We start from the raw sequence: 21904 nt of genomic DNA on the forward strand, positions 1-21904 counted from the left end.
TACAAACTAGAATAGAATAATCGGGATAATTCAAGATTAACATTAGTTAGCCTGTTAGCCAGTGACACTTGGGCTGAATACGTGAACTACTCATATTGTTAGCTCGACTATCTGTGCGCCTAAAACACAAATAACGAGCAGCCTCGAGATAAACCGACCATAACTAGTTTATACTTTAATAAATGTAAAAACACACAGATGCTAACGGAAAGCTAACCGCTCCCAGCTAAGTAAGTGGTCGGGGACTTTGTGACAGCAGCAACACAAACAACATCCAACCCGAGCTACAAGCTGCTGCTTATAATCCATGTCCCACGCAGTTTGTTTGTCTCTGTCACACAAACCTTTGACGTTTTAAAAAAATAAAGCAAACCGCCGTTTGAATCACGGCTAACGGTCGTTAGCTTCGTCGCCCAGCATCAGTCAAACAACAAACAACAACAACATCAGCCAGCACAGCTTTTTTAATTACCTGCGAGCTGTCTCCTGAGTAACAGCGCTGACTGGGCTCGTTCATACTTTAACGAAGTAACGCGCGCTGTGTTCAATGGTAATATTTTGAGGTAACGGCGTGAATTTAACGTTCACGAGCAGTCTCCGTGCTTCTATTTTCCTTTAGCATTCCCGTCATTATTCTTCTTCTTCTTCTTCGTCGCCTTCTCCTGGCTGTCTACCGCCGCCGCCGCTGTCTTTCTTCTTCGTGGGATTTTTTTTTTTTACCGTTTGGTGCATTACCGCCACCTGCAGGATGTTTCTGTGCGGCGCCTGACGTGTCCTGTACGGAAGGCCTAAGGGTCATCATGCATACATTTTTATTCCACACGTAATAATGAGATAATATTCGAGTCTCGAGAAAATAGGACTGGGTGAGGATTAGCCAAAGTGTATCAGAAATTTGGATCAAGAGATTTTACAGTAGTAGAAATATTGCACATAATGCCCTTTTCAATGAAAAAAAATATCTTTGAGGCTGAATTGCTTAAAAAAATGATACAGTTAATATGCTTTATACCGCGTGAGTGAACAGTTCAGGATGGTCCTGAGATCAAGTGTACAAGCTTTGTCAGAAATTATGGATCAAAGAGATTTTACAGTGGCATATAGGTTTGCTCACTCCGTATCATGGACTACATGCATTTGCCATACATTCTGTTCTACTGTGGCACTTGAAATCAGGAAAAGAGTCATACATACATACATTTTATTCACCGTTTTCCCTTAATAACGAGATAATTAATTCGAGATCTCAAGAAAAACAAACGATATGTCTAGTGTTTAAATCATTGGCAGGAAACATCATTTAGTGTAGCAATGTCAGAGGAGCGAGCAGGAGACACCATTAGTGTTTGTATTTTGTATTTGTTCTTGTTTTGTCTCAAAACTCAAAACAATTACTGAGTTTGAAATACGATAGTCAGTTTTGATGATGGACATCAGGCTCAGTTAATGTGTAAGTGTACACTATTATAGCAAGGCATAAAGCTATTTCAGCTGTGTCAGGCCTTGATTGAAGAGATATGTGATGATCGTATTCTCCTGCTTCTCTGGCAACGTAAGTTGCTTTAAAAAACAACTTAAGACCTATCTCTTTAGCCTGGCTTTACCTAAGGTGTATTCACTGCTGAGTTTTTATGTCCTGATCACTCCTGTTACTTTTATCTCTGGTGCTTATTCACTGTAGGTATTATCTACTTTTACTGCAGCTGTTCTTAAATTAGCTTTTTACCCTATAGGTCTTAATTTTTCTCTTATGTTTTCGTTGTTGTAGTTTTATGCTTTTTACTCTTCTTCTAATCTCTAGTTTTTCATATGAACTGCTCTTTTACCTTAAGAACTGTAGTTGTTGTCTATTTCTGTTTTTACTCTTCTGTGTGAAGCACTACAGTTCTGATGAAAGGTGCTATTATAAATAAATAAAGTTCAAGTTGAAGTTAAAATTAGTAACACAATTAGTAACCAAAGGCAGCAAAATTATTGAAAAATCAGGTAATCCTTAACGAGAAATTGCCAAACAAAAAAAATAATGGAGCTGGGGAACTTGTTCTTTGGTCCACCCATTCCTGGGCACTGTGAGCCTTGTCTGGTGAAGGCACAGACTTTCTGCATCACTGACAGCTGTGGGAGAGATAGACAAAAAATGGCACTCTCTATCATAATGTTAAATGCATGCCTCTTGAAAAAAACATAGATGGGAGGAGGGAAACAAACATACCATTAATGACATCAGTGAGCAGCCTGAGCTACCCAAGGACCCATGCACCTCAGACAGCAGCAACCACAATGAAAATCACATGACAAGATTGTGTGGGTGAAAATCACGTTAGTTTCTGTGTTATATATGCTGTTAAGTGTGTAAGATTTGTGGGCCTCTATTTTCAGAATAAAGCAGACAATTTATACTGTTGACTGTATATATCATGTATTATAGTGTATCCTATGCCAAACATCTATACTGTACATTCATGCCTTATTTATTTATATATATATATTTTTTTTGTAGGGATTTCACACCCACTATATAATAATACCTGTTCATACTGTACATGATACACATAATTACTTTTTTTCTCTACATGCTATGCTGCTCTACCCAAACTGTATATATACTAAATATATATGTTAGTAATTCATCTCAACTTTTCCATGCTGCTAATACTGTATAAAATTCTATACATTTGTATACTGTATATATCTCACAGCATATCCTATTCATAACCTGCACTATTTATATATCCTGTTATTTGTACATACTCTGCACTTTTACTACTCTGCTGGTTAGATGGTAAGCTGGTCTGTTTTAAACTGTCTTTTGTTACTTTGTGCAGTGACAATAAAGTTGAATCTATATCTAATCTAATCATCTATCTAAACATGGAAATAATTTCATAACTATGTCTTCATTCTGTATAACCACCTGAAATATGGATCTTTTTATTGAGATCTACATGATATGTTTGAGTATTTCCACTGTAATCTGGTCATGTTTGTTGTGTAGTCTTGTTTTGAGGTTGCGGCCTGTCTTGGACAATGGATATATAAAGTAGAAATAAGTATTTGCTGCTTTATTGTTGTGCTGCACCTATAATTTCCCCATCAGATCATTTAGGTCCTATCCATAGGCATAAAACTGGGCCCTTAGAACTTTTCAGCTTTCAAGAGCCGACTTGGACTCAGTGTGGACTGTAATACTCACAGTGGACACTAGATGACAGCAACTGACTTAACGTAACTGATCTAACCTTTATGTGTTTTAGTTGGGCTCACAACACACTAACTACACCGTACTTGCTACTAACACTGCTAATAATTCCAACAATGGGGAAAAAATCACACAAATTAATGAAAAAAATTGTTTGGGAAAATAGACAAGTCGACTGTATAATTATGTTTTATAAATTTTAGGCTCTCATGTTTCTCTTCATCCGTGTGAGAGAAGTGGGTATATCTTTCTACCAAACACTAACACATCTTAAATAGCACCAGTTTCCACTTTTTTAGTGTGAAGGAGGAGGAAGTCGTTTATTTTTTATCACAGAGGCTGTTACATTTGATCAAGGAAGGCTAGAAAGCCACTGAACTAGTTATCTGAGTCAATGCTTTAGGGTCGTTCTTGGACATAGGTGACTTTGTGGGAATGTAGATCTACTATAAAATGTCTGTGTCTGACATGAAATATACGGGTTAAATATCTGTTTACAATATTACAAGATTTAGCATTCATCATCATTAGCTCTGTATTCAGAGTGCCACAAAGAGATGTGGTCTCTTAATGATTCCCAAACCTGCTGATAAAAACATCATTTTTAAGAGGTCAACTGTTGAGACAGAGGCTTTTCTTTCACAATGTGCTGTTAAAGATTTGAACCTTTGCTATCTCACAGGAAACCAGCTGTTTTACTTTTCACAATGGAGAGCTCAAAAAGGTAAGGACATTTTGACCAGTCTGGAATTCACGTGAAATTGGTAGAGGGTTGTTTTGTAGCACGCGTTTGTAAGGAATGATCAGCGACATTGTGCATTATGTCGTATGAGACGCTGTGTTACATCTTTACATTCCTGAATTCATGCTTTTTCATGCTTGAGTCATGCATATTTTCATGCATAAACAATAAAGTGTTACCCAAGCTATTTCCATGGGTGAGAAGGTACTAAGAAATCCAATTTTTCACAGTCACAAATCACTTGACTGCATGAAGAAGTTAAGCAATACCTAAAATAAAAATACCCTTACATGTTTTTATTTTAGCATGCCGCTGATGAAACAGGTTACGGGTGGTCACGCCACAGTTTTTACTTGTACTTTCATTATTACGATTCATTTGTTGCACAATTATGCAGAGAAGTTGTCAGGCATTGCATTATCTTTTTTTAAATGCAATATACAAAAGTTCTGCTTCACTTAATCAGATATTTAACATTTTTATTATCCTCATTACAGGAAAGTGGGGAGCGAACAATGATGATGATTTGAAGATGATAGTTGACCGTTTACCGCATACTCAACAGGGAAGGCGTCGAAGAACAATGACCAACCCAGAGGGGCTGGTCCTTCCACAACTAAACTCTTGAGGTATTTCAGAGCTCAGGCCTCTGTTAGCTTCTGCGAGGCTCAGAGACACACGGGAGCCACACTGTCCCATGATAACTGGAAAAATGAAATGAACTGGAAGAACACCTCATCCAACAAACAAGTACGTGAGTCTATTTCTTTTTAACAGAGGCAAACTGAAGATTATATCTCTGTTATGTGAAACATGAAAAACTTATAGTGTCAGTATGGTTGAAAGGGACAGATCTTAGGTCAGCCAAAGTTAAACAGTGTTAACTGTAGTCTACTGAATTCCACCACTGAAATACATCTGAAATTAACTGCTGCTGCTTTTATTTAATAATCACCTTAATTACTGACAAAAAAGTTTGTAAACTGGTGTGCTAAGAACTGTAGAGAGCAGAAAACTTTACTTTACTGAGAATCGCCCTTCCCCTTTCTCTGTATTTTGGACATTGTTGTGTGTGCAACATTTGTCCTGCACAGTTGTGTAATTATCTCTTGTGTCAGGACCGTTTCTTAAGTGTTTCACACCCACATTAACTAACTTCCCCCACCAAAACCAGTTACTTGTGGGGCACATGACTTCAAAAAGCAACGCATAAGAATGTGGCACACTTTTCTCATGTGCCATTAGGTTGATAGATTTACAGCGGGATTGAACACAGTCACTTATTGTTCAGTGATGTAATCAGATTTATTTTAAAGATGAAAGCAAGAGGAGCTGCAACCCCCCCACCCTCCAACCCCCCACCCCAGTATAATTCTTGTCCTCTCACTGAGCTTTATTGATTGTCTAATTACACTTGTTGCCAATACTGTGCAAATGCTGCAACAACAGAATAAAAGATTTCTCTAAACTAGGTCGTTTATTATCTGTTTCCAGGTGAAGAAAGAGTTATCACCATGGAGCCAAAAGTATCAGGTGACATCCTCGGACAGGCCGGTGCCTCGATGGATCTGGGCTCCAGCTTGGTCTACATTATGGCTTTTTGTGAACAAGCCTTTCATCACTTACACACAGGCAGACACGATGAGAAACCAGCACTATCCAAAAGACGTTTCCTATGTAGCTCGTAGCCGTGCTTTGCTACATCAACCTGATCAACACATGGAGACGATACACTATAGCAGGTTAGATGAACACATGACAACAATCATTTGCTGTCCTCCTCCGTTGCACTTACACATAAATTGTTTTTCTATCTATAGTGTCCTCCTCACATTCAGAAATTCTTTGAGATAAGTGACAGCACAAGCCGCTCTACAAACAGGTATGATGGACGATTTGATTGTGTCAGATTAGTGTCGAAACTCTGTGAGCACACATTCCACCTCATTACTAAATGAACTCCTGTAACAGGGTTGCAAGTGAATTGCAGGAAGCTTGTGCAGAGATGAAAAATACACTACATAATCACATTCACAGATCTATAATTTAATAGTTTCTGGGGGTTTTGAAGGTTTTCATGAATGGTTGCCACCTAAAGTTAACTTGTCACATGTAAAGAAGGAATTCTATTTATTTCTGTACTTTCAGTCTTCATCTGCAGTTTCTGCTTTGGCCCTCTCTTTGGTTATCTTGGAGACCGCAAACCGGATACATCATGATTGGTGGTTTGACTGTTCGGCTGCAAATGCAGCTGGAAGCTCATTTGTCACTGTGTCTGTAAGTGAGAAGGTTTTCACACATTGTGAGCCTTGAAAACAAGAAACCAAGAAATGAGAACATGTTGACTTCCTTCTATTTGTGCTATTGGATAAAAACATGAAGTAATAGATACACATCTCTTTGTATTCTGCGCAGTTTCTTTTGAAAATGTCTGTATTGTTAACTAATTTTACTGTTCTCAGCTGTAAGATGACAATATGTTAGACTGTGAAGGATCCTGTGGGTTTTTTGGGTCTGAATCTCTTGTGAACTGCTTTCCATCTCGACTCTTTAGCACTTCTGGCTTCTGATGCTGTTGCGAGCCTGGTCGGGGTAGGAGAAGCCAGCTACTCCACCATTGCTCCCACATCATCGGTGACCTCTTTACTGGGGGTCAACATGCCATGATCTGCATCTTCTACATCTTTATCCCCATCGGAAGGTGAGAACAAACAATCATTTTAAATAATGATCAGTGATGATGTGTACGATTTAGAGCTTCCAGGTTCAACGCAGCACTTAAACTCAGAGATATATTTGATGTTCTATTGCTTTATCATGCTGTGAGACAGAGCCATCACAACAACATCAAGTTACCGTGCGCAAGTAGTTTTCATGGGTGTTAGAAACATGGCAGAAATAGTGTAAAGTATTTTTTGATGAAACCGTCCCACTCATTGACTTCAAACAGTTTAATTTAAAACCAACTTGCAAAGATGTTTGTGTTTCTTTCTTTAGTGACTTGTCTTACCATTGTTAGGTTGTTTTTGGTCATCTTTATCATCAAAACGGTTTGTGTTTTTTTTGTGGTCTTGGATATATACTGGAGCAGGAATCGCCACGCCACAGGGGACTGCGCTGGGCTCTCAGGGTGAGAACATTTTACATTTCAGTAATGTAGCCGAGCAAACAGATAGTTTGCACAGTGCTATTTCCCTTTTTTTTAGATCACTCCCATCTGGGTGTATGGGATGGTCTTGCTGATCTTTTTTATTGCCTAACCCACCCAGAGGGCTGCTGAAACCCACGGAGAGGGAGTTACAGGGCAGAGCCCTTACCTGGAAGATGTGAAGTATCTTCTAAAAAAGTAAGTAAGACTTGGGAAATTAACAGCTGGATTAACCATGAAGACTGGTCGGAAACTGGATTTTAGAGGTAGTTTAATGATCTTGTTTTGTTTCTCCACAACCTTAGTAAAAGTTACAGGTGGTCAACATTGGGGATGACGGCTACGGCCTTTCTCGTCGGAGCCCTGGCTTCTGGGACAACTTTTCTGTCCAGAGGTCAGGTCCTTCAGGGACCCAACCACCAATGCACTAAAAAACCCTGCACCACCACAGAACAGGTGCAGCATGCAATCTTTGACCTGCATCACACCCTCCATGCACTTCATTTTTCCTTCAAAATCGAGAAGGTTTCAAACAATGTGTCGGCCTCTGCTCCCTGTACAGTTACATCTTTGGAGTGTGACCTTGGTGACGGGCATTATGGGAGGGTGTTTGGCACTCTTTATCTAGACGTTCAGGGACAAGGTGCCAACGCAGACCCAATCATCTGTGCAGTAGGCCTGTGGGATCAGCCCCTGCCTCTTTGTCGCATCTTTGTGGCACTCAGCAAGCATCCTGCTACTTATGTAAGAGCAAATTCGTCTTTGCTGGTTTTTTATGTCACATATGGGAATGTATCAATTGATCCGTTGCTTAAATGTTCATTTCAGGTGTTCTTTTCTTAGGTGAAAGTAATATCGCTGAACTGGGCTGTCATGGCTGATATACTGCTGGTGATGTGTTGTGTATGTGGAATAAAAATAAAAACCGTCTCTGAGGCTTGAAGCCAATGATTTGTTTGATGCTGTTTTTGTTTTCAGTATGTGTGTATACCAACCAGAAGATCCACAGCTGAAGCTCTCCAGATTTCAGTCTGTTCATCTCCTGGGTGATTCGGGAGTCCTTACCTAGTAGGAGGTGGTAGATACAGTTCCACTTTCCCATCTCTCCAAGTTAAGTAAACCACTTTTTTCTGTATGTCCTGAGGATTAACACTGTTCTCACATCTGTGCCGTGTATTCCGATGCTATATCAAAACTTAACCTGAAAGTTTTGGTTGGCGCTTCCACTAGTCTGAAGTACAGCCTCCTGATCTGCCCTTTGTTGGAATCCGGGTGGACTGTTTTTCCTCCTGACCTCCTTCTACATTGCTGAAGACAGGACGGCAGCTATGCGATTGGTTGAAGGAATTTTAACTCTTTTACTTGGTTAAATGTTAAAATGTATGTGTGGATGACACACGGGTGCACTAGTAAGTCCCCACCGTTGTGTGTAATGTCTCAGGTCCAGAAAAATCCTGAACAATGCCTCTCATTCAACTTACTTACTACAAGATGGCACCATCCTTATCCAGTTAGAATAAATTCTCCTCATCTGCACACAGTGCCCTAAAAACACACACTGCCAGTCTAGTTTAGAGCAGAAATGGGCCAAACTTGATAAAGACAACATTGTGTTCCTAGTTTGGAGTTGAGTTGACCTCATTCTCTCCATTCTGTTGGATGTTCATTGTTTTGTGAGGCGCTGCCCAGAGGGACACTTATTTTTGTTGTAACTGGTACCTAATTTCCACGGAGGTGTTCCCTACTCTAAAATCTTTCAAACATGTATCTCTCTCTGTTGTGTTAACAGAAGATCCACCTCCACCACCTCCTTCAGATCCCACATCTGGCCCTCATGGACGTGAGCACCCAGGAGTTAAAAAGGAGTAAAGTCGGACAATGCCAAGCAACCTATACCTGTTACATACCTAAGTTAAGTTAAAAACTACTGGTGTTAGAAGCAGGATGTTAAAAGATGACTGAAAATATCTTTTTTTTTAATGTCTGTCAGACATCACAGTGTCTTTTTTAAAAATGTTGAAACAATAATTTTGTATTTCTACAGTTTACTTTAAAATCTGTGCAGCATGCAACAACCCCTCCCATGGACCCACGATAAATTACCAACCATTTAGGTCTGCTGTTCGCGTATTGTTGAAAAAGTAAATGCTTTTAAATTTCATAAATTTTTAATTGTTAATGAGCATTGTCTTCCTTGGAACTGTCTGTCTGTCTAACTACTAACAGGCGACACCAGAAGCTCTTTAAAAAAAACTAATCATAATATGTATGTAAAATAGACACCTCTATATCTGGTAGTATGTTTGTTCATTTATATTTTAAAGTGCACAGGCAACAGAATCTTAAACTTTCTGAAGTGAACTGCAGCCCCAAGACCAAAATTGCTTTGTGACAGGATTTCAAAAAGTCCAGATTCAGTACTGTTAACTATCTTTTCTTATGATTCTCTGAATTTTGCTGACAGCCATCTAGACCATGTGGCCAGTTTGGCTGAAACCCTCGTTTGCCATAAACCCGAGGCAGATAAGCTGAATTTGCTCAGGTATCCACACTGAAAGAGGTCCGAGATAACTCTATCTAAATTGAGACCAGGATGCAGTGCTGTCTCTAATGAGGATCAGAGGGGCCTCTGGCTGAACCACAACATATGCCAATAAGGGAGTTAGAGGGGAGGATTTTCATTTTCACTTGTATTTACTGTAACAGTTGCTGGACATCCATCTCATAATTCAATTTCACTTTCTCTTTTAAAACACTTGTCCCTCCACTGTTAAAATATTAGAGAGTTGTGTTCTGTTTCAAAAATATAATAAAGTGTTTCATCATTCGTTTTCAGTGTGTCCGTACTAGGTGGCACTGCTGTTTACTGTTAAATGAAACATGAGGCTCCCAGTTGTCTCTCACTAATTGATTTGGCCGGTTCACTAGGACCTCCTGTAAACTGCCCTAAAACAGTAATGTTTGCAGCCACCAAGGCAGCTATCATAATGTGCAGGTTTACTGTTACTATCTCCGTTGTGTCTTGGGAAGCACATTACATGTAATGATCTACCGTAGGATAAGATTTCAGTAATCAGCATTGCTGATATAAAACCAAGTCCGCAAAGGGTTTGTTTTTAATGACTAATATTTTCTAAGGAAAAACCATTCACACAAATAGAATATATATATAGATATATACACAGAGATAACGTGTATACTCCTGACTCTATGGGGAGCTTTTATAGTGTATTTTATGTTTCATTTAACATAATTATTTACTTATTCACAATTTATGTTGATATGTAGACACCCATCTCCTCCACCTCCACCCTCCACCATTCAACCACCACCTACACTATAAGCACCCACAGCATAAACACAACAGGGTGTATACATACTCCAGGATGGGCGGATGTAAACCAACCCACCAAAGCAAAGACAGTATAAGGGCATAGTCACAATACACCACTGCTATGATAAATACACGTACAGTCACATAATGATAGAGCCTGTAGGCTGAGTAACTTATTCTCAAGACCAAAACAGCAATGTCAAAATCTTTGTATTTATACTCACCTCCTATCATCTCACATTGGTGAGGGATTCAACATTTCTTCTCGTTTTTAAAGAATAGTTGTTCCGTTTTATTTCCAAACATATAAGTTTTCTCATTGTTTATAACAGCAGGTGTGTGTGTGATATGAAAAAAAAGTGAAATTGACGGGGAAGTAAGTAACATGAGCCACAACACAGACTGAAGTCCAGAACTTTTTGACTTTTTCCACAAGCATAAAACAAATCAACATCATTAACCATTTCTCTCACAGTTAGAGGATTCTCGCTAAAATAAAAACTGACACGGATGCCTCCTACAGTTGTCTGATTAATGTGTTACCGTGTTAAAATCCCATGTTGCGTGTCTACACTTAAACTCCCTTTAGGGTGTTTACTTTTGATTTCGTTGAACCCTGAAACTGTGAGTCTGTGACCTCTGCTGAGTTCAGTAACATGATAGGTTGCTAACATCCATCATCTTAGCAGGCTGCCCTTGACACAGACTAGCACAGACCAGATAAAGGGACATTTTTACATACCCTAGTTGACAGCCGCCTGTCAATCAAAAGTGTCAGACTGTTGCTGTCGAGGGTCCCCGGTAAATCCAACAGCTGCATGTCTCCATTGTTTTGTACTGGAGTAAACCACCCCGGGAGGTCAAAGGTCATGCCCTTGTCACTCTCGGGTACAGGTCATGTAATAATTGGGCTGCATTTCATCATCGCATCGGTACACCTTAATAACTGCTGAAGTCTGAAGTGCAACCACGGTGTAGCAGATTTATTGCTGATTAATGCATTTCTGACCAAACCATTTCCTACTAAAGTGTTGAAACGTTGACTGATCTTGACATTTAAAAGCCGGATGAAAGCTCCAGTTCAAGGACGCTAAGACCATTGTTAAAGGTTAATTGCTTTATTGGGAACAACTGGTATTTCTTTTTGTTTTTACATTTCAGCCCTAAGCATTGTCCATTTTCCAGAAGCTATGCGATACTCAGTATGCTGAGGGAATAGGATCGGGCGCAGCAGACATGCATGGGAATCAATACAAGCGAGCACACACGCATAGTAAAAGGTATGTGGAACAACATTCTCGAGGTACACAGTTTTTTTATACCTGTCAACTATCAAACACCAAATGGGTATTGTGAGCAAAGTTTACTGAGCACTTATCTCTGCATACCTCTGAGTTTTACCCGTTCAACCCTGGTGCACAGCGAAAACCTGTAAATGGCTAATACAATTGTCCTGCGATCAATGGGGTAGGGGTCGGATACCGTCAAAGTGTTTGCTCTGGGCTAGGGAACATTTAGCCGTGTGAAAACAGCGTTCCACACAAAACAACACGGTGATATTGTACGAACATGGGAGCACTACACATTGAATCAGATGCTGTCAGATATCCATACGTAGTAACCAGACATTTCTCTTGGTCACCCTTTTGTCATTTCCCGAACCAGAAAGAGACGCTCCTCCGTGCTCGTGTTCTTCTCACCCTTCCAACAGATCAGCAGCAGGCCTTGAAAGAGGAGTGAACCGCATTTGTGGATGTGGAATTACGTCCGTCCTTATCACTAGTAACCTGCTGCGGGGGGACATGACATCATACGGAGGAAGCAAGTCTTCTCAACCCCTCTGTGTGGCCCTTATTGGAAAAATTACATCATATGGGGCCTCATGACTTTCAACCCTCATCCAGCAGGGAGGCAATGTTTTTTACTTTAAATTGACCCAGACAGAAGAAGAAGAAGAAAGACGAAGAAGAAGAAGAAAGCAAGAGCAAGAAGAAAGAGAAGAAGAAAGAAGGAAGAAGAAGAAAGACGAGACATAGCTCCACTGCATGTTTATTTGTGTTATTTGTGGTATTGACCCCGAGTCGTGTGATCTTTGCAAGAACAAAGAACAATGTGTTGATTTGGACTGTTTGTAGCGGATAACTCACAACTGCACCACATGCTGCAACATTTAAAAAGGAACAAACTGGAATACAATTCAGCACAGGGTTTTAAAACGAATTTTAAATCTTTACTGAAAGAAATAACCAGCAATGCGATAATGAAGTGTTATTTCAGTTGTGTGAAAAATTGATAATTTTTTTTAGTATAGTCCTGCTTGTGTGTGATTCCGTTTTTGATTAAGGCTGCAGAGCAGATCTAATCAAGCTGTTTCTACTGTCATGCAAATGATTTGAGTGGAACATGGAGACTAAATGTGGATTTTACACTGGCCAAAGCAGCCAAATCTTGAGGTTTTGCCGTATAATGGCATAGCACATTCTGGTCCTACTGTATATTTAGCATTCCTGTATAAGGAGCTCGCTGGCATGCGATGGAGAGAGCTTATTTCACAGACACAAGCATGGCAATGGGGTAACTACAAAGGGACCCACGCAAGTCTATATAATATGATACTACAGCACCACAAAGATCTGGTCTCATGCCAAAGTCAAACCCCAGCTCCATAGCAGCTCAAATTTCTCCACTTAGGCCGAGCTTTATGTTGAGGCTTTCAGTCGCATAAGAATGCAGCCGGAGGAGGATTCAACAAAGATGCTCCAACCATAATGATATCGGGCAGAGGGCAGGGTACAGTGGATCAGGGCTGGTTTTCCCCTCCCAGGACAAGATTCCAACTGGATGATGGTACCCATGACCAAGGGCCATCTGGATGGAGCTGTCCAAACCAACCTACATAAATGAGCAGATTTAAAAGACGCTTCTTGGTTCTCTGGCCCCCCCTGAGCACTTTATTTATGTCCTGCGTTCTCTTGCCTCCTTTGCTCTCAGTGTACAGTATAGCCTCCCCAGAATCCACATTCCAAGGAGCGGAGACACCAGCCCAGATCTATTCAAATCCTCAGCTGCTCTGCTGCCCACACTCTGTTTGCTTGAGTTGGTAAGATTTGCGGAGAGGCAGGTGAGGGGGGGGGGGGGTGGTCTGCAGTAACTACCCAGAAAAAGCTATGTCAGGACGACAGTCACGAGGTCAGGACACCACATTCACCAGTGGATGATTGAAAAGGTCCGGAATGGCTACGGGCCCACACCTTGAAGATTCGGTCGAAGACTAGCTAAGCTCATGGATACCAAAAAAATGTACTTGTGACGTGGAGAGTGGAAGTGGGGGTGCGCTTCCAAGAGCCATCCAGATTATGGAATGACGGCGCCATGGCCTCCTTTGTCAGAGACGTTCAGGTTTCTAAAAGTGTTCGATGACCACAACAGTCAGTCTTAGAGTGGGACCCTCTTCGTTAGCCATGCTGTTAGTAAGTGAATATTTTTGTTTTTCCCTGTTGGGCACATAAAAAGATTCCGGCGGTAATATTATGGCATCACTGAAGTGGTGTCGAGGGTATATATTAAGCTTATTTTTTTTATTTTTTATATTTTTTTAGAGAGAGTCAGCTGCGATAAATTTAACCTCCCCTGATATCTAAAAACAAAAACAACTAAAAATAAGATTGTACATTTCACATTCAAACCTATCAGTGCATCAGAATCAGAAATACTTTATTAATCCAAGCAGGGAAAATGTTTTTGTTACAGCAGAATTGTAGTTTAAAGTGCTTCACAGAGGAGAAATAGACAACAAATAACAGTTCTTAAGGTAAAAGAACAGTTGCACGAAAAAGTGTAAATAGCATAAAACTACAACAACGAAACAGATAAGAAGAAACATTAAGACCTATAGGGTAAAAAGCATAATTTAGGAGCAGCTGCAGTAAAAGTAGATAAGTAGTACAGTGAATAAGCACCAGAGATAAAAGTAACAGGGAGTGATCAGTATGTCTGAAGACGTACATTCAAATTACATTACACATTCAAACCTATCAATCAGTGCATCAGAATCAGAAATACTTTATTAATCCCTGCAGGGAAATTGTTTTTGTTACAGCAGAATTGTAGCTCAAAGTGCTTCACAGAGACAACAAATAGACAACAGATAACAGTTCTTAAGGTAAAAGAGTAAAACGCTTAAAACTACAACAACGAAACAGATAAGAAGAAACATTAAGACCTATAGGGTACTGTATTTAAACTGTATTTTATCCGGGATATTATATCGGGTAAAATATACCCGATGGTGTTACTAATTTTAACTTCAACTTGAACTTTATTTATTTATATAGCACCTTTCATACAGAACTGTAGTGCTTCACAGAGCAGAGTAAAAACAGAAATAGACAACAACTAACAGTTCTTAAGGTAAAAGAGCAGTTATATGAAAAACTAGAGATTAGAAGAAGAGTAAAAAGCATAAAACTACAACAACGAAACAAATAAGAAGAAAAATTAAGACCTAAAGGGTAAAAAGCATAATTTAAGAACAGCTGCAGTAAAAATAGATAAGACCTGTACAGTGAATAAGCACCAGAGATAAAAGTAACGTGATCAGGACATAAAAACTCAGCAGTGAATGGCACCTTAGGTAAAAGCCAGGATAAAGAAATATGTCTTAGGACGTTTGTGTAAATTTACACCGCTCCACATTCAAACCTATCAGTACATCAGAAATCAGAATCAGAAATACTTTATTAATCCCCACAGGAAAATTGTGTTTCTTACAGCAGCTCCCAAACGGTAAGTGAGATAGTAAGTGATAGCAAGAAAACAAAACTTTAACACTATACACCTATACAATATCCTATTTTAACACTATATACACATAACAGTTAAATAAAACCAGTAGCAGTAAAATAAAAAGCAAGTAACAGTGAACTATGCAATATGTAAATCTACATGATGTGCTCCTTTGTAGTTTTACAGATATTAACTATACGGTGATGTCTGTCTATAAATGTGATAACTAACTTAATGTCAGAAATGTCAGCTATAGAATTTCACTGCCTTCACATACAGTGTATGACAAATACGTTCAAGTTTCAAGTTTTTATTTGTCTTATGCAGGTTAACACAGAGTCAACTGTACAATGATAGACAGACAGACTTTATTTATCCCAAGCTGGGAAATTACAGTGCAGCAGCAGCAACATTACACACAGTGACAATAGACAACATAAGAATAAAAATATAAAGAACAAACTATACATAATAAAATATCAGAATAGCAATAGTAAATAAAAAAATAATGGACGAGAGTTCAGCATAAAAAGCAGTAAAGATATAAAATATAAAGAAAGCTAAGAAGTAAAAAAAAAAAAAGACAACAACAAGAACACAATAAAATTAGGTAAAATATATATAGATAGATATAAAATATAAAACAGACTAAATTTAGAATATAAAAAATATGTATAAGTTTTCTATTTGCTATACAAGTGATGGGGCAGATGTTCTGCGCGGAGCCCGTGTAAGTCTTGACCTGACACACTGGTCAGATTTAACTTGTAACACAGAAGCACCTATTTTAAAACATAGCTGTAAATGAATGTGCAGGAAGGTAGAACAACAGTTAGTGCACAAGACTGACTGATAAATAATCTGTACCTAGAGAGCACATACTGTACTTCTGCTGCTTAGATATATAATGTTCTTTTCTACCCAGATCTGCATCAAAATACACAAGACATGCCAGTTATACAGATTCATGGAGAATGAATTAATTCAATTTTTATTCTAATGCAAAATTTTAAATTGGATTAGACTCCATGATCACTGAGACTCTGTAGCTGTCAGCTGTTGGTGAAACTCTTGCAGGATTATTTAGAGTTGATGTGTGCATGTGATTTACATTTGGTTACAGTTGATGGCAGGGAATATCACAAATCATCCAGTGGTAAAGATTACATTAACTAACAGACAGACAGATGGGACCCTCTGTAAGTTGCCTAAAAGCACCACAAACTGATCTCTCACAAGATTTCTTATTTCCGGATCAGAATCGATGTTCTCATACCACCTACATAAGTGGTCATAGTATTTCAGTATGTAGTTATTCTGTGGTTAATATTTATGTGTTAGGTTTGGAGTTGTGAAGTGTAAAACATATCTGGAGAATTGCAGGGTGATTAAGTGAGAACGAGTTGGCCCTGGACTGTTACATGTTACATTGGTGTGTGGTTTCAGCACCATGCTGCTCCTGACTCAACTCACCCCCCTCCAAGCAAGGCCTCCTAATACAAGGGTTATGTTGTTTCCCCAGCAGTCTTCAGGAAAGCACAACATTCGTCTTTTTTTTCTTTGAGCACAAATAACTGCGGACTGGACTTGATTCTAGATCCATGAAAATGTCTCATCCCACAGGCTTCTTCAGTTCTTCATGAATCTACAACCAAGTATCCAGTTGCTCAAGATTTAACTCTTCTTCTTTAAAGAATGTTGACTGGGATGATTGACAACCTTCAAACATCAGTCGAGTCAGCATACTGTGTGTACTATTATATGAGCTAATAATGATTTGACTTTGACATTTGTTTTTTTATTTCTAGAGCTGAACAAAAACCCAGTAGAGGGATTCTCAGCAGGCCTAATCGAGGATAATGATCTTTACAGATGGGAAGTCCTTATCATCGGGCCTCCAGACACACTGTAGTAAGTCAATCACTGTCTCATATGTGATATAGAATATGTGTTATTATTATGTTCTGCTTTGAATAACTCAAATTGTTCTTGTCCCTTTTTTGATACTGATTTTTCTCTTTTACCTTTTTATTTTGTTCACAGTGAAGGTGGTGTGTTTAAAGCTCATCTGACATTTCCCAAAGACTACCCTCTCAGGCCACCTAAAATGAAATTTATCACAGATATTTGGCATCCTAATGGTAGGTACAGGCCTGACACACGGTGAATGATGCTTGCCTCTCAGAGATGTAAATGTAGCCTTGTGTCCCATTTTTAGAAATGTTGAGAACTTTGACTCTCATTCAGCAGCTTTAGGTTTGAATATAAATTACATTTTAGTAACTATTCCTTATAACGTGAATATTTTACAGGTTCTCTGTTATCGTATGTTGTGTATGTTAACAGTGAACTGTGCCCTTTTGAGTTTTTGCATTTGGTATACTATTTTTTTGTGGTAATCAGTGTTTTAACTTTATGAATTACATAAATTAATAATAGGGATATGTTATGCAGGAATGGATTTAAAACAAGAGTGTTAATTTTACTGGAGTGGTCATGTCAAAATTCTTGATAATTGCTGGTCACTTGGCAAAGAAGTATGGGGAAAATTTTAACTGGCCTGATGTGCAAAGCTGAGTCACCTATCCACATACTGTAGACTAAAGAATGTAACTGTTAGCAAAGGCGCCTCTGCTAAATATTTACTACATGTAAGTGTAATTGAGTATTAAAAGCAAACATCTGTTATACCGTAGAAACAGCGATGGAATTTTCTGCTTCATAAATTGTATTTTCCATGCATTTTTTTTTCAGTGGACAAGAACGGCGATGTATGTATTTCTATTTTGCACGAGCCCGGTGAGGACAAGTACGGCTATGAGAAGCCAGAGGAGCGCTGGCTGCCTATCCACACAGTGGAAACCATCATGATTAGTGTTATCTCTATGCTGGCAGATCCAAATGGTGACTCACCAGCAAATGTGGACGCTGCAGTAAGTGCACTCGTTGATTTAGAAAAGTTGATAAGAAATTGTATTTTTCTGTTTCAAACAACATCTGATGTTTCATCTGATGCCTAAATGTTTGACCTTTTTGAACCACACATTAAGTTTTCAATGGCATTAGATAATACGTATGTAGTATGACAAAATACAGAATGAATTGTTAATTTAGATGTTAAAGACTTTGAGTAATACAACAATTATAGCAAATATAAGATGTATAAATGAAGTAACTGGATTGTCTTTATTTTTTTTCCCTCTGCAGAAAGAGTGGAGGGAGGACAGACATGGCGCATTCAAAAGGAAAGTTGCCCGTTGTGTACGAAAAAGCCAAGAGACTGCGTTTGAGTGATATTTAGCGAGGATCTAGCTTCATGTTTTCAGGGCAAGTATTCTTGACTTTTTAAAACCTTTGGCTCACAAATGACAACTCACCTTAGCTGTTCAGAAACTGCAGCCTGTTGCACCATTTAAAATTTCCACTGGTTTAGTTGGCGTAATCAATGTACATGGGGAGGACAAGGTGACACACATCCGGCTTGTGTCACATGCAGCAGATCTTTTGTTTATGATTTAATATTTGGGCATGTTGTGATTAGCCTTACTGCTTCCTAATTATTTTTCCCTGTGTGATTTCCTACAGGTCTCTAATTGAAAATCAACATGGCACTGTTTCCTGCACTCTTCCACCCTGTCGTCAGGCTTGTCCTCCTTTTTTTTTTTTTTTTTGGCAGGAGCAGACTGGCTATTGTAGGCTGCAATAGAACATAACAGTGACTACCAAGACTGACAGAAAACCGCCAAGCAAGTGCCAACTCAAAAAACAAACAAACAAACAAACAACAACCCACACCTTCCCCTTTCTCCAGAAGATGACAAACCATTTTTCAAGTCTATGAACTGCTTCAACATTCAGGAAGATATTGTAAAGACATGTATATAGCGCAGACTAAACCGGATAATATATAAACTCCCTTTCCATCCATTTAGACCAAATGAGTAGCCCTGGTTCAGATAGATTTATTTTTCTTTCATTTTCCCTTTCTCATCTCCAGCATGCATTACTTCTCTTTAGATTGTTTTAACAGAAGGTCTTAACTAGAACGAGAAACGTGACGCTGTTGGAGGAGAGAGTCACCTGTGAAGAGCTTGATTAATTCAAGACACCAATGACGTGACTGATGAAGGGTTTCCTCGAGGAATACCGCCATATTAGTGTACACAGCTGCTTTGTGGGTCTTCTCAGAGCTGAACATCATGTGTGTACCTGAATGATTTTGATTTGCTTTCTCAGTTACAAGTCTTACCATCATGCTCAGTTGACTTAATAAAGGTAACCCCCCCCCCAATCCCTGTGCATGCTAAATTTTGTTTATCTTTTTTCAAAAGTGCCTCCTAATAAAATGCCTGGCCACTTCACCCTGCATTGAACAAGTGTTATAAAATGTTGAAAAAAGATGGAGAAATTGTGTACCACACATGTATGAATTTATTTAATAGCCAGTACACGGGGAATCTGTATAATTAGGGTATTGGTAACAATTTGGTGTAGCAATAACTCCCCTAGTATGAAGTGTATACATGATAATTTTTGATATCCTGATACATTTTGAGGTCCTCTTCTCCAGTGTTCTGTTATTTTAGCAGCCTCTCTTTTTCTTGTCCGTGTTGTCCTCAGTAGGAATTGTTATGCATGCTTTATTGTATTTTGTTTGTTTGGATTTTTTTTTTTTTTTTTTTGCTGAATGTTTCTAGGATTTTGTTTGCGAATGTTTGAGTGTTTGTGTACACGGTATGTGTGCCCCCCTTTTTTGTTTTTGTTTTGTCGCTCTCTCCCCCTGATCCACAATCTCATGATTATTCTGCTCACTGAACTATTGCAGTTTTGCCTAATGTACAAAGACAAAATACTGATGTATATTTTTCATGTTATGAAACCTGTCACCTGTAGTGAGTTCTTCTAAAATATGACTTTTTTTTCAATATTCACTTGTGTATTTAATTCGGGCGTGTGTTTGGATACGACATGAATTACATATTGCTCATGACAAAGGCAACCGAGACCTTACCATGTACACAAAGTGTTTTCATTGCACAGATGACAAATGATTTCTACCTGGTTTATTTTACAGCATTTCAAACTAAATGTCCATTTAGACAGCTAATTCGACAGTTGCTAAGAGTTTAAACTTTACTGCCATCATCTGGCTCTCATCATCTCTGCCAAATTACTCTTTAAGTTATATTTTGGTATAATATTCTCTACATAGATACACGATTGTGGATTTTGAGGATTGTGCTCAAAGCATGCGAACTGTTTTCATTCAGGTGTTTACCTCTTTTTGAGTTTCACTAAAGAAATCCATTGCCGCTGATGACAAACCATTAAGGGTGTAGTGGTTAAACCGAGTTTACCCACAGCTACGCCCCTGCAAACCACTCTACCAAATATATGAATTATCACAGCTGCTGCAACATTATGGCAGGGTAACACTGAAGAAAATTTAATTCAGTTGTGGTTCATTGATAACTGCAGATGTGAAAAGGTTTCTCTTGTCCAGTGTTCCCTTGACACAAGCACATCACTGTTAACGAGGAAATTATTTTAATTAATTTGAATTGCCACACAAACACAATCCAAATGTCCCATTCCAGTTTTCTGTCGTCTTTTTTTTCACAAATCATATTTAGAGCTCCAAAGTCAAACTAATGCAAAGTGAGCTTCAACTTTCTTTGATATAGGTAAAACAACTGTCTGAACATGACAACAAATGTAACAGATAGACTAAATGCATCTTCATCTTCATCTTCAGTTGGGGGGCAGAGGGCTCTCACTCAGTGGATGTTTTTAGCACAGAAAACAACAGTTTATATTTAGACGCGTATCATTGAGAATTATATCTTTTCCTCATATTGTCCAACAAGAAAGAGCAGATAATTAACTTGATCACATGCTTCTGACAAACAGGTTTGCACAAGTTCCTCCACGTTTGCTTTTATTGTTACTGTAGCATTATGGATACAGAGACATGAGCTGAGTCTACCATGTATTAAGACAGTCTCACTAAAGGCATTTTCAACATAGAAGAAGGAGTTTAACAGGAGCACCTGAAGGCAACACAAGTTAGACATTCATGCTGTGATTTGGATGTGGATTGTCAGAAACTCCTTTTTATATTTCATTGTTGAAGACAGTCCTCACAATGAATTCATGAGACTTTTTTTTGAGTAAATGATAGAAAAGTTATACATATTTTTACTATTTAGTCAAGAAAATCATAGCCTCTGCACTAATATTAACCTATAATGAATTAAACTACATACATAACATTAATATTTGAATAATAAATCTAATTTAAGTTCCTCCACATTTACTTTTATTGTTACTGTAGCATTATGGATACAGAGACATGAACTGAATCTATCATGCATTTAGACCAGACATGGGACCAAGTCACACATGTGCAAGTCTCTAGTAAATCTCAAGTATTTTTTTCTTGGGCAAGTCATGTCAAGTCAAGTCCAAGTCAAGTCACCTTTGGTTTTCAACATAGAAGAAGGAGTTTAACAGGAGCACCTGAAGGCAACACAAGTTAGGCATTCATGCTGTGATTTGAATGTATTGTCAGAAACTCCTTTTTATATTTCATTGTTGAAGACAGTCCTCACAATGAATTCACGAGACTTTTTTTGAGTAAATGATAGAAAAGTTAACATATCTTTACCATTTAGTCAAGAAAATCATAGCCTCTGC

At 38.6% G+C, this 21904-nt stretch overlaps 1 protein-coding gene across 1 annotated transcript in view; it reads left to right on the forward strand.

Moving 5' to 3' along the window:
* The window catches only part of ube2g1a (ubiquitin-conjugating enzyme E2G 1a (UBC7 homolog, yeast)), a 21793-nt gene extending 1656 nt beyond the window's left edge, over positions 1–20137 (forward strand). Inside the window, exons 2-6 of the mRNA XM_010746860.3 lie at positions 17017–17119; positions 17252–17349; positions 17963–18141; positions 18416–18535; positions 18794–20137. Of these exons, the coding sequence (XP_010745162.1) occupies positions 17017–17119; positions 17252–17349; positions 17963–18141; positions 18416–18502 (467 nt within the window). The 3' untranslated portion in view covers positions 18503–18535; positions 18794–20137. The remainder of the gene's footprint in view (positions 1–17016; positions 17120–17251; positions 17350–17962; positions 18142–18415; positions 18536–18793) is intronic.
* The last annotated feature ends 1767 nt before the right edge of the window (positions 20138–21904 follow it).

The sequence above is a fragment of the Larimichthys crocea genome, chromosome XXII, assembly GCF_000972845.2.
Source record: "Larimichthys crocea isolate SSNF chromosome XXII, L_crocea_2.0, whole genome shotgun sequence".
Classification (NCBI taxonomy): Eukaryota; Metazoa; Chordata; class Actinopteri; family Sciaenidae; genus Larimichthys; species Larimichthys crocea.